At 43.4% G+C, this 12,445-nt stretch overlaps 1 protein-coding gene across 1 annotated transcript in view; it reads left to right on the top strand.

Moving 5' to 3' along the window:
* Positions 1-974: 974 nt before the first annotated feature.
* The window catches only part of htr4 (5-hydroxytryptamine receptor 4), a 70,474-nt gene continuing 59,003 nt past the window's right edge, over positions 975-12,445 (top strand). Inside the window, exon 1 of the mRNA XM_035160517.2 lies at positions 975-1,049. Coding sequence (XP_035016408.1) covers positions 994-1,049 — 56 coding nt within the window. The 5' untranslated portion in view covers positions 975-993. The remainder of the gene's footprint in view (positions 1,050-12,445) is intronic.

The following is a 12,445-nucleotide window of genomic DNA, read 5'->3' as shown; positions in this document are numbered from 1 at the left end:
CAAGAAAAGCATCATAAAGGTGCTTCTCTGGAAACAATCGTTTTTTTCATCTTTCAACTTTTCAATGGAAATGTTTTTTGAGCAGAAATGACAATCAGCACCCTTTGTTACTTCAAGGTCAAATAGACGGAGGTCGTTGTATTGGTTTCATATCTCAGGATAAAAGTTTTTCTTATGGATGATCATTGAACGTTCAAGTCTTCATGGCTCCGGAATATTTCATCTACAGTAGTTTGTGTTCGTCCAGTAGATGAATGTGAAGCATCTGGAACATCCAGAGATTACCATGATGCAACATGAGTCAGTGTTTACACGATAGACTGTGTGTGTGTCTTCTCTGTTTGTGTGTGTGCATGTGTGTGAGAGACAGACAATGAATATTGTGTAAGAAGATTAAGTGCATTTTATTCTGCATGTGACCTCACATCACTACCACGACTGGAACAGACTATTTTATGTGTTTGTGCAACGTTTTAAGTTGTTTTCACTAAACGGGTGGATTTTATCCATTTGTTGGTCCGTCAGTCCATCCATCCGTCCATCTGTCCATCTGTCCATCTGTCCATCTGTCCCTCCATCCATCCGTCCATCCATCCCTCCCTCTAATCATCCATCCATCCATCCATCTATCTATCCCTCCCTCTTTACAGCCTCACAGTGGGTTCTGGGTTTTTGCAGGTGTTTGGTGCTTAAAACCTTTAATAACTAAACTTTAAACTCAACAAAATCCCCAAATACCCCCCCCCCCCAAAAAAAAAATCAGTGCACACATTATTATCCCGGGTCAAATAGCAGCAGACTTCAAATGTCAGAGGAAATTGCCGCATTTGCATATTTCTAATTCGCCTTTAATGTGTTTATGTTAATGTAATCTGCTCGTCTGTTAATGCCATGAATTGTTTTAAATGTTTTAATTTAGAGTCAAGCCGACGATGATGTGAATGATTAATGTCAATCTTCTTGTCTGCAGGGACTCTCTGCACCTATGGTCACATGAATGTCAGCGCTGCAGGCCAGATGCCGGTGATGGAGGAACTTGTCAGTGAGAGGTAAGAATTAATCAACTCCTACTGTTTGTGGAAGAATCTCTGTTTTCACACCCAATAAATCTTGAATTTCCACTGGGGACACACCTACGCACTCACTTTATTGAATATTACACTTCAAGTGGCAAAGTTTGATTTTGTTCTTTCTTCAGATTTCATCTAAACTCCAGTTTCCTTTTATCTGGTCGATTGCATTCCCGGTACCTGCAGTTTTCTTTTCTCAAAACCACTGGGTCCTTAAGTTAAAATGAACATAGGTGCTGTGTCTCAATCCAGGTAATTCAAAAGCTACAATTGCTATTTTCTGTGGATGTATTAAGGCATCGTGACTATGAGTGATGGTGCGCTCCAATAGCAGTGGTGGCAGGAGAAGGAGGGTGATGTCTTAGAAAGAGACAAAGAAAGAAAGACAATTATAGTTCAGTCACGTTTTGGATATTTTCACGTTCTTTTCTCTTTCTGCTGCATTGTGTAATAAACCCGCCTCGAAGATCTGACGAGCAAATAAATAACCCGAGTGCTTTGGCTGCTTCTTCAAGGCTGTTCTCATCTTCAGATATCGGGCTGAGCTGAGGAAACAATAGGCAGTGTGGGATTCCTCCTGCTCCGCTCGCTGCCTCTGTAGTCCTCTAGCCCTCGGGCTTGTTGGTTTGATTAAACCAGGGATCCTGCAGAAACTGTCGGGTGGTCTTTATTCTGCTGCTTTGGGATGTAAAGAGTCATTTTATAGCTTCCTCCGCTCGGCTAATATTCTTTAGCCTGGAGGATTAGAGAGATTTTAGCTTAAATCATCACTGTGGAGGAACAGTGGGAATAATTTATTCTGGTTTCTCGCTTTGCCTCAGACTTTTGAGGAAAGAGACGATACATAGAACCAAGGACGGAGACGGAAGAAAAGATTACAGGCATGTTAAAGACATGTTGTATGTTCCTGTTGGTTGTATATCATTTTTTTATTTAGATGTTGTTCCACTAAACTCGTGCAGCGCTCGTTTGAAACCTGCCTGTTTGGAACTGGCTGGTTGTGGCGTTCACAGAAACGACTGATTCTCCGGTTCAGGTTCTGCGAGTCAAGCTTCACTGAACTTTGAATAAACAGGTGAACATCTGTTTGTGCAGCAGCAACTTCAGCAGAATCCAACACATGCAGGCTAACTGTGTGGGAACGGGACCTGCAGGTGTTATAGGACAAGTGCAGGCTTTTTATTAAGAAACAATGTTTTAACGATGAAGAACGACGACGATGCTAGATCATAAAATATTGAACCCACTTGTAACGATGCTGCCAGATAATTACAAATTCATGTATTTGTGTTTGAGTGTGACCGTCATCTTCACTATCGACCAAACCAACATGGTAGGAGCACATACGGCTTGTTACCCCTTCACATACATGACACCAGCATGTACAGCACGTATGTAGGGCAGCGTGTGGGCAGCTACGACCTGGTGTCGTGAGTCACTCTCACCGGTTGAAGCCAGTATGTTTTTTTTATCTCAAGGCTGCTGCAGTCTAACATTAACCAGATATGAAGCCCATTCATAACATCACAGTGTGAAAGTGGGTCACTCAGTGTAACACCAGCGTCTCGTCAACAAGCTTCACTGCACAGCTTCACCTCCCCCATCTTTAACATTGTCTTCACTGTCATCATTTTAAAATCACTCGTAAAACTTTTGTTGGGCTCAAAGATCCAGATCCAGATTATAGCTTTTTAACAACGGTGCAATTCCTAAATGTTCTTCTATGTTTATTGCAATCCTGCTTCACAAGTTTGTGTCGGCCACGTAAAACCTTTTTCTCGTAGATTTCAAGCTTTCAGTGAGTTTAAAGTCTTTTTCTTTAGTTCAGAATATGACGTGATATTTAGTCGTTATAAATTATAGAAAATAGTGATTCTGAGGCTTTAATGAGCCGACGTCCTAAAGCACGACGCACATCTTCAACAGCCTCTGACAGCGTTTGATTGATGGAGATGATTTTGCAACACTTCCCGTCACCTCGTCGGGAGATAACAGATTTTTCCTGTCACGTAGTTTTTTATGTAATCCTGTCGGGAGGGAATGTGCAGATGGTTCTGAGTCATTTCATCTTACGACCTTGTTTTTCCACCACAGACATTTATCACCTTTTTGTTTGGCAGCTCCATCCCAGCATCAGAGAACTGGAACAAAGATCCACCTCCTCACCGCAGTTGTATTCATAATCTGTCCATCCAGTTATTCCGCACACATCGGCTGCTGCAGGTTTCATGTGTGAATATGTGTCATACTTTGTCTGCTGCTCCAGTTTTCACTCAATTAAATGCATCGGTGTCGGTGGCGAGACATTTGCAGATCTGTGAGTGTGACTGAATGCAGATGCCACGTCAGCTGCAAAACCCAAATGTAACATCAATCTTTCTTCAGTCCTTTAGTTTCATATTCAGATTTTAAAAAACTGTCTTTCTGCACAGTTTCCATCTTGTATCCAAATCTGCATCTATTGTCGGTGCAGTAAATTGTCTTATTGGTAGAGAATTGTCGTCTGTGTGTCTGCACGGCCAATATCTGGGTCTTTGGTTGCTTCATTCATTCTTCTTATTATTATTATCTAAAATCCTTCTACCAAGTTTTTTAGTTTTTCTATTATCCTGCCAACAAACATGCAAACAACTGCAGATGTAATTTAAATGTAATCATAACCTTGGCAGAGGTAATAACTGTTTCCTAAATGTTGGGACCAGCAGTGTCAGACACTTGGGAAACTTCAGCTCTTCCCCTCACTGGTGGGATGACAAAAATAAGTAACAAAATAAAACGGACATTGCAAACGTTTCCACACGTGAACTCACTGAAATCATCAGCTGCCCCTGAACAAGACCCTGAAAGTCTCTTGGCTAAAGCTGCGTGAAAGAAGACCGTCTCATGCAGTGTCACCTGATGCCGTCTTCAACCAACACCTGACTTTTCACATGTCAAACACATCCTGCAACGCAATAGCTCATCTCAGGGCCTTTAATGCAGCCGTCTCCCGGAAGAGGCCGACGTGTTCGAGCCATAAGTCGATAGTCAGACGTACTCAGAGTGATCAGATAGCAGCGGGTTTCCCTTTCCTCTCCTCGAGTCCTTCTCGCTCGGCCGTCTCACTTTCTCCCTCCTCACCACCTCAGGTGACAGATCCTGTTTCCTGGATGATTGTTTTTCTGGATGATTGTTTTCCTGGATGATTGTTTTTCTGGATGATTGTTTTCACCGGGAACGTTCGGCCTCAGACGGTTTGATTCCAACCAGATGGCACGAGGAGGTCGCCTGTTGTTGGCTCATTCATTCAGTTTATTCCTTTTCGTGTGATCTCCTGCTATGTTCCAATTCAGGGACGTAGCAGGAGCTGGATAAAAGCTGATAACTGGCCTCCAGGTCGTGATCAGGATGCAAACTCTTACTCAAATGTAACTTAGATTATTTTTGTCTTTGGATAGATGGATACTTTTGTCCTTTATTCAACATTATCTGTTCATCAGATCCTCAGAAAGTTCTTTGAATACTTTTGTGTCTTTTAGTCAGCTACTTGTGTACTCGTGTTGTTTTGACCTGAGTCGTTCACATCAGTTCTCCCAGTGAGGAGCTAATTTTTACGACACCACATGAACGCACAATTTGAGGAGAAAGGTAACGAGAAAAAGCTAAAATCCAAACAGAATTCACCAATCAGGACAAAATGTAGGACTTCCTAAGTGGGGTGTCTGTGTTTTGCACCAAACCGTCGCCGTACGTTGTGTGAGAGTATTTATACACAAAAGTTCTTGAAAAAGTGTGCAGGCAGGGTGTGGCAGGGTTCACCTTCCAGCCGCCTGCCTCTCTCCCTCGCTCTCAGGGACGCATCCATCATCCGGCACCTCGAGCCACCTGAAGATCCTTTCTTTACACGCTGCAGCGGCGGTGGCATCAGCCGCACGATCTGCGTCTGTGTGTGACTCTATTTCCTCTTTCTTCTCGGTGGCTGAGCTGCAGAGTGCAAAGTTGGCAGAGAACACGTACTTTTTCTTTCACACTCTGAATAATTCATTCAGCAGCCACTTATGTGATCTCAATAAAAAATCCTCCATTCATACAAAAAAGCATTTGCTGATGCATGAAGCTGAGGGCACGCACACCCACCCGCACACACACACACACACACACACACACACACACACACACACACACACACACACACACACACACACACACACACACACACACACACACACACAATAAGACACTTGGAAAAGAAAGCAGGACGACGTCTCTACCATTCAGCTCCGACAGGATCGTATCTCTGAATCGAAACACGCTGACGATGCTGTCAAAATCTCCAGCAACAAAGCTGACGTGCTCCCAGATGAAGAGGAGTCGGGAGGGAGGAGGAGGAGGAGGTGTGTGTGTGTGTGTGTGTGTGTGTTTCTGACAAGGTGATTTCTCCACCCGTCACAGACTGAACTTTCAGGCTCGTGCAGGTTCAACCTCCAGCGTCTCCTCCTGCTCTCGGATCCTTTTCATTCAGAAACATCCTCCATCATCCGGCTCATTCACTCGTCTCGCGTCCTCTCTCCTCTAGAGTCTCTGACCGCGGGCGTGGCTGCCGCTGTGGACGAGGTCGTGCTATTTTTATTTACGGGGTTTTATTTGGTCGAGATTAATGAAACACAGGACTGTTCTAAAAGGCTAATTCACATTGGGTGCATTTAAATAGAACTGTTCTAGTCTTATCCACCAGTCGAAGCACTTTCACCCATTTGTGCAAATTCATACGTGCACGACTGGAGGAGCCGGGGGATCGAACACCTGACCTTCTGGTTGGTGGACGACCCGCTGCTGCTTTTACCTGCATGTTATAATGTGCAAATTCACATAATTTCCTATATTGAGGTCACAGCATGTGATTTAAAAAAAAAAAATTGTAGTCAATTATATAGAACTATTAATCTGTTGTATGTCCTAATTAATTTAGCTTGTATTTAGAAACAGAGTCTGTAATTAACCTGATTGATTACATGTAGAATAACACCAGCACTAATGAAGAATGGTGTGTTGCCGGTCCGGGACTCGGTCCCTGGTGATCAGGTTGTTCTGGAGCAAGGCAGGAAAAGGTTTTAAACACCTGCACAGGCTCTTTTTCCCCAAAGTCACCTGGGACTGGACGACTTTGCCGCTGGTAGCGTTCCTGACGTCTCCGTGGTCCGATCCGATGCTGCTGGTTTTCTACTTTGGCCTCGAAATATCTGTGTGACGATATTTGGGCAATTATCAAAAACACGGTGCAGCAGACCTGTGCAGTTTTAATCAGTTTTGCTGGCTGCACATTCAAACTTTTATTCGAGGGTGCAAAGTATTAAACTGAAGGTGCAGTACATGCTTTTACACCCCCGCAGAATCGACAATAATAGCTGCCTTTTAAAAAATGTCATCTCTTCTTTTGATGCAGAGCAAAAGCTCTAAGCCTAAGTTGTGTCGGCATTTCTTTGGCAGCGTCTCCACTGAAACAAAAATGCTATGTTTCAAAACGAAGTGCAGAACAATTAACTAATTTGTGCTGACAAGTGGCTCCGAGCTAAAGTCTGTCCAGTGTTTTCCCACAGAGTCGTTCCCTTTGATACACACATCTTAAGAGCTGCTGCAGAGTGTTTATGATCCTATTGAGAGACACACACACACACACACACACACACACACACACACACACACACACACACACACACACACACACACACACACGCAGTAGCCATTGGGAGTGTGTCTTAACGATGTGAAGGAGGAAGTGGAAGCGCTGCTGTTTACTTTTGGTCTCTGAGTTGTGGTTTTGGTCGTCGACGTGTCCGCGCTGGTCATTAAACTTTCAGCAGCTTCTTCCGTGTGGAAGAGACGAGACCGGGGGGGAGGAACCGGAGAGAATATAAAGTAATATATATCTCTACTGCAAAGAGGTCTATAAAATGATCATTTAAAGATGGAATATAGAAAATGTGTGAGGTTTTACTCTCAGGAAAAGGAATTAGTTATTATGAGAAATTCATAAGGCTGGGGTGAAAACCCCATTAGACAAATGACACTGTGAAAGGAAGGTTAACGATGGCACTTAAATACATTCAACCTGTGATGAAGCGGAAAAGAAGGAAGGTATATATATATATATATATATAAATATAGATTTACAAAAAACAATTTATACAAAATAGAAAGTAGTGATAAGATGCATTCCTTGATTTCTTGCTCGTTGTGCTTTAAGTTCTTGTCTTGTTTTTTGGAAATGAAGATGAGTAAACATTTCCTTTCTTCTCTTAACTGCAGAACTTATTAATGAACTTTATCAGTAAACAATAGATCCTTGATGATGGATCCACATCAGTGACACAGTAAGAAAATAATGGTCATTTGCAGCTGTAATGTTATTCTTGGCTTTCTTGATTGAATCAAAGACTCGGACCAAAGGTTTAGTTGCAGAGATTTTGCATCTCATCATCCAGCTTCAGTCCAAGTCGTCATTATCAACTAAATCTTTATAATATATCTTATAATTTATAATTCAGATGTGAAGGTCGACGGTTTGACTGATCTGAGCTCTGATTCGTGCATGAGTCAAAACAACGAGAGCTTTTAGCTGAAATGTGTTTTTGCTGCAGCATCAAGTCAGATTTATGTTTATTGACTTTATGAATGAAGGCATCATGTTTCCTCTGTTCAGGAAAAAGGAAACGTGTTCTTTCATAAATTAACTGAAATGAAACTGTAGTCAGGCGCCATCGTGTATTTAATCACATGACGTGAACGTATCATGTTTCGACCACCTGACTTCAGGCGGCTTCAGACTCCATCATTCGCTGCTTTGTATAATTTCTCCATCATCCTTTAAGATATCATAAGAAAACTAGTTTTTCTTCAAACTTTTGGACAGATGTGTTGTAAAAAATAGGACAGCGTCAGTGTCATCGGTCTCCAAACTGTCAAACGTCTTCATCGCTCCCAGCAGGAAGAATCACAGGTGTAAACAAATAGTATTAATGAGTCCGAGTGTCCCAGTTCACCGTGTCACTGGGAGAGCACGCACACCATCAGGCCACTGGAACTGGAACATGCAACACAGCCAGGATTCATCCAAACCAGTGATTCCTCTGCTGTGAAGTTAAAACTCTGTGACTGATTATATCTGCACAAGGTGAAACAGGGTCAGCAGCTGTCGATGGTGATCTGTGGAGGAGGAGGAGGAAGAGGAGGAGGAGGAAGAGGAGGAGGAGGAAGGAGCTCACAATGTCACAGTGAAGGTGACTTTAAAGTTTGTGTGCACCACTTTATTTTCCTGCAGCTGAATAAAGTCACGTTATCAAAGTTCTGTGAGTAAGGTTGATATCTGATTCCAAATCAATGTATAAAGATCCGTGTTGGGACCAAAGGTCTGAAGGAGGACGAGCGGCACTTTTTGTTTGTGTCACATCTCGTTGCCCTTTGCCTCAAATCGTTCTGCATCCGCACGTGTCAGGTTTTCAAAGTGAGAAATATGAAAGTCAAATTTCATCTCTTCTACGGAGGAAGGAGCCGGCGGCTGATTGACCCAAAATGAAGGGAGGTTTTTTTTCTAATCTCTTAAACACTGGCTGCAGGGCGGCACGTCGAGTCGACTGGCTGTCCTTCAGCTGGGGGACCGTCTCTGAAGCATCTGCTGAAGTGTCCTTGAGCAAGGCGCTGAGCTCCTGCTCTTTTAAAGTGTTTCTGAGCTGTCACCTCACAACAGTTGGATTAATTCACTGATGCACAGGGAGTATTCTGCAGGACACATCTGTTAATGGCTTTGTTTGGATTCACGTGGAGGAGAAGGTCAACACTTTCTGCATCAGTAGAATCAGTGGTGGCTTTTCAGTCCTTGTAGTGTCTGAGTTTTTATTATATTATTGTTATTAGAAGCTGTGTCAGAAACTTTTCCTGAACCCTGAAGTTTTACTGTAAATATAAGAATCTGTCAGAAGAAGGAAACCGTTTCCCGGCTCTTTGACCTTATTTTCACAGGTCGTGTGTGTTAATGTTCACGGTTGGTTTCTCGTCTGCGTCTCTTCGCTGGTGTCGCTGTCAGCTCCACTGTGGCGGAGCGGGACAGGAGCTGTGTTCGTGGTTGTCAGGAGGAATCAGGCCGCTCAGAGCTGCTCTACTGTCACGTTGCTCCTGCACAGATCGAGGTGCACGGGGAGAAGTGGATTAGTGTCACAGGCACAGACGCATCGTGTTTTCAGGATGTTTGTCTGGATGTTTATTCATACGCACGTCTGCTGCAGTAGAAGTTGGGGGTCAAAGGTCCAAAGTCCTGACTTGTGAACCTTGTTTACCAGGACCTCACACATGAGCTGATCTGATTCTCAACCTGCTGTGAGGTTTTCCGGACCTTTCTTATGGTGGCATAATTCTTTTAAGATGGAATAAATGAGATATGGAGCTAGTGCATCGTCCATCTGTAGTTTTTATATATAAGAAGGTAATGAAATGACCTCGAACTCAGCAACATTAAGTGTCTAGTTATCGAAAGATGCAGCTTTGTGTTTGAACGATTAAATCTTAAACTGGATCCTTTAGTTCGGTGGAAACTGAAAGGCAGATCTCATAAAGTGGTGCCGATGTTAAACAACCTTTCTAACAAGGTGCAGTCATTGTGTGAAGCCTCTGACATCATCACTCACATCTGTGTGTGTGTGTGTGTGTGTGTGTGTGTGTGTGTGTGTGTGTGTGTGTGTGTGTGTGTGTGTGTGTGTGTGTGTGTGTGTGTGTGTGTGTGTGTGTGTGTGTGTGTGTGTGTGATTGTGTGTGTTTGTGTGTGAACTCATTCAGAATCCCTGGATCTCAGGTGTCCAGCTGTTCACACAACCTGCCGGACGACTTTGAGGCAAAGTAATTAAAACCGTGGTGCGATTTCACTGCAGATGGAAAATGTTTCATGTTGACACGTGCTTGTGTATGTATGTGTGTGTGGGTGTGTGCACGTGTGTGTGTTTATGTGAATGTTAATGTGTCCCATTAACACAGTAAATTTCACACTTGAGCAAAGACAGCGGGGGAAGGAGGAGCAGCTGCACTGAATGAGACACAAACCATTCAGTGTTTGGATAAAGTTAACGATAACTATAAATCTGAGTTTCACGCTGGAGACGTGCAGAGGAAGAACATTTTCATCTGTGGAATCCAAAACAGAAGTGGTCGCCCACTTAGTTCTTAGTGTTTGTTTGAATTCAATCGAAGAACCAACTTTGTCTGGTCCTCGTTAGCGTTAAAGGGTCATTTCATCCCATTTAGAGCATCTGGATAATGTTAGTTCTCTGTGATATCTGCCTTTTAAAGTGTCCATCAAAGCAAAACACTGGATTTATTTAATGGTCTGAACACACAGAGCAGTGGGCAGCCATGGGAGCAAGGTGCCTTGCTCAGGGGCACTTAGACAGTGGGATAAGGGAGAGTCCTCTTGAACTTGTACAGATCCAGTTCTGGTCCATATCCAGGTATGTTTTTGTCAGTCCGTGGCCTCGAACCAGTGACCTTCCAGTCTGATCCATCTTTTCTACCACTAGCCCACCAACGCTCCAGTACAACTTGCTGTGATGGATTTGCTTTGCCACAGGAAGGGGACGTTTTATTAGCCCCACTCGATTTGCTTTGAATGGGAGGCGAGGTTTTGCTACGTGTGTGTTTTGCTTCTTTGTCAGATGTGTGGATTCATTTTCTATTCAGGTCGGAAAACCAAATTCTAACCTTCACCCACGTTCTGCAGCCTATTACAAAAAAAGCCAACCTTGAAAACCTGCCTGACTCTGCACAGCCAACAAAGATAAATGATTACAAAGTGAACAACAGAAGATTTGCAGCATTATATCTTTGCCGATTTGGCTTTTTGCAGAGTTTCCCGGTGAGAGGAGTTCACACTTTAGCTGCGAGGCTCAGCAGCAGAGACGTGCGTCGTCTCTGCAGGTGGCGCAGCGGCTTGATTACTCTGGTAAATCTCCGCCGCCGCACGCTGAGAGCAGATGTGTTGTAGAAATGTGTTGTAGCGCCGCAGAAATCACCTTCTCCCCCTCATCCGTCAACTTCGCTGTGTGGTCGTAACGTAACGCAGGAGAGTGGAAGGCTTCAACATGCTCACTAACATTATTATTACTACACACAGAAGTTTGTCACAATCACTGCAACACACGTGGAATTAGTACATTTCAATTTTCTTTCTGGTCACCTTCATATAGTGGAGATTCTGGGATCAGTGTCTGGTTATGAATGAATGTGAAAAACAGACAAAACACTTTCAGCCGCCGTCTTCAGGAAACAATACAATTAATGATCAAGTTGTTGTTCGAGGTCCAAAGGGCAAAAACAGCCAATTAGGGCAGAAGGCACAGTGCTGACATTCGTTTGACCTTGACTCTTCCATCACAGAGTTTCTCTTCCACCATCGGACTGCGGATTTCTTCCGTGTGCGTCTCTCCGTAGGGGAGGGTTATTTATTATTAACCTTCTCAGTGTCTCTGACTCTTTGTCGTACGCTCAGTGAATCCAGTTCAAGACCCTTTAGCTATACATGCACTCAATATCGCTCTCATCCCAGGTCTTAGAGGTTTAGTGGTCATCCGTCTTCAGGCAGGAGACTCACACAGAAACCTCCCAACGTCCCAAAATACACCGAATCCAGGAGGAGAGAGATCAGCATTAATAACACTTGCTTCATTTCATATTACACCAAGAATATTGATATTCTATTCTGTCCGAGGTTGCAAACAAGTGTAATATAAAACAGACCTTAACCACTTAGGTGTGTAAACATCCTGCATTGGATAGAATCTAAAGTCTTTTCTGGATGTATGATCCAAACAATTTCATTCTTTTGTTGTATTTAGCAGAAAAAGCAGAAAAATGGTGTAAACTCAGACGATCAGACATCTGCGTCCTCGCCCTCTGCGACTCATAAGGAGCGCCTCCGGAAATACCAGACGTTGGTCGCCATGGTTACAATAGTAGAGATGGAATTAAGCTAATCATCGTTTGGCCATATTTAGGCACAAAAAACGACATTTGGATTTAAATATTTACAGAGAGTGGAGTGGTGATAGCAAACAGCCGTCATCTGTGTGAAAGTCATATTTTCTGTCGAGCCATCCACCCGACCTCCTAGTAGCACGATCCACAGACTGTAGTCACCTGACGTCCTACTTTGCACCTGTCATACTGACTACGGCCACTAGAGGCCACTGAAAAATCCATCGTAACAATGGAGTTTGTAATAATGGGGTTATTTTTCACAAGAGGAGAAAGGGGAGTGAACCCTCATTCAAAACTTCATACATGAAAGGACTGAAGTGACTCTAATCAGGCTCGTGTGTAACATTATGGGTTCGATTACAACTGCGACGATACCTCGA

This window comes from Hippoglossus stenolepis, chromosome 7 (assembly GCF_022539355.2).
Source record: "Hippoglossus stenolepis isolate QCI-W04-F060 chromosome 7, HSTE1.2, whole genome shotgun sequence".
NCBI classification, from domain to species: domain Eukaryota; kingdom Metazoa; phylum Chordata; class Actinopteri; order Pleuronectiformes; family Pleuronectidae; genus Hippoglossus; species Hippoglossus stenolepis.
This window is presented reverse-complemented; position numbering and strand designations above follow the sequence as displayed.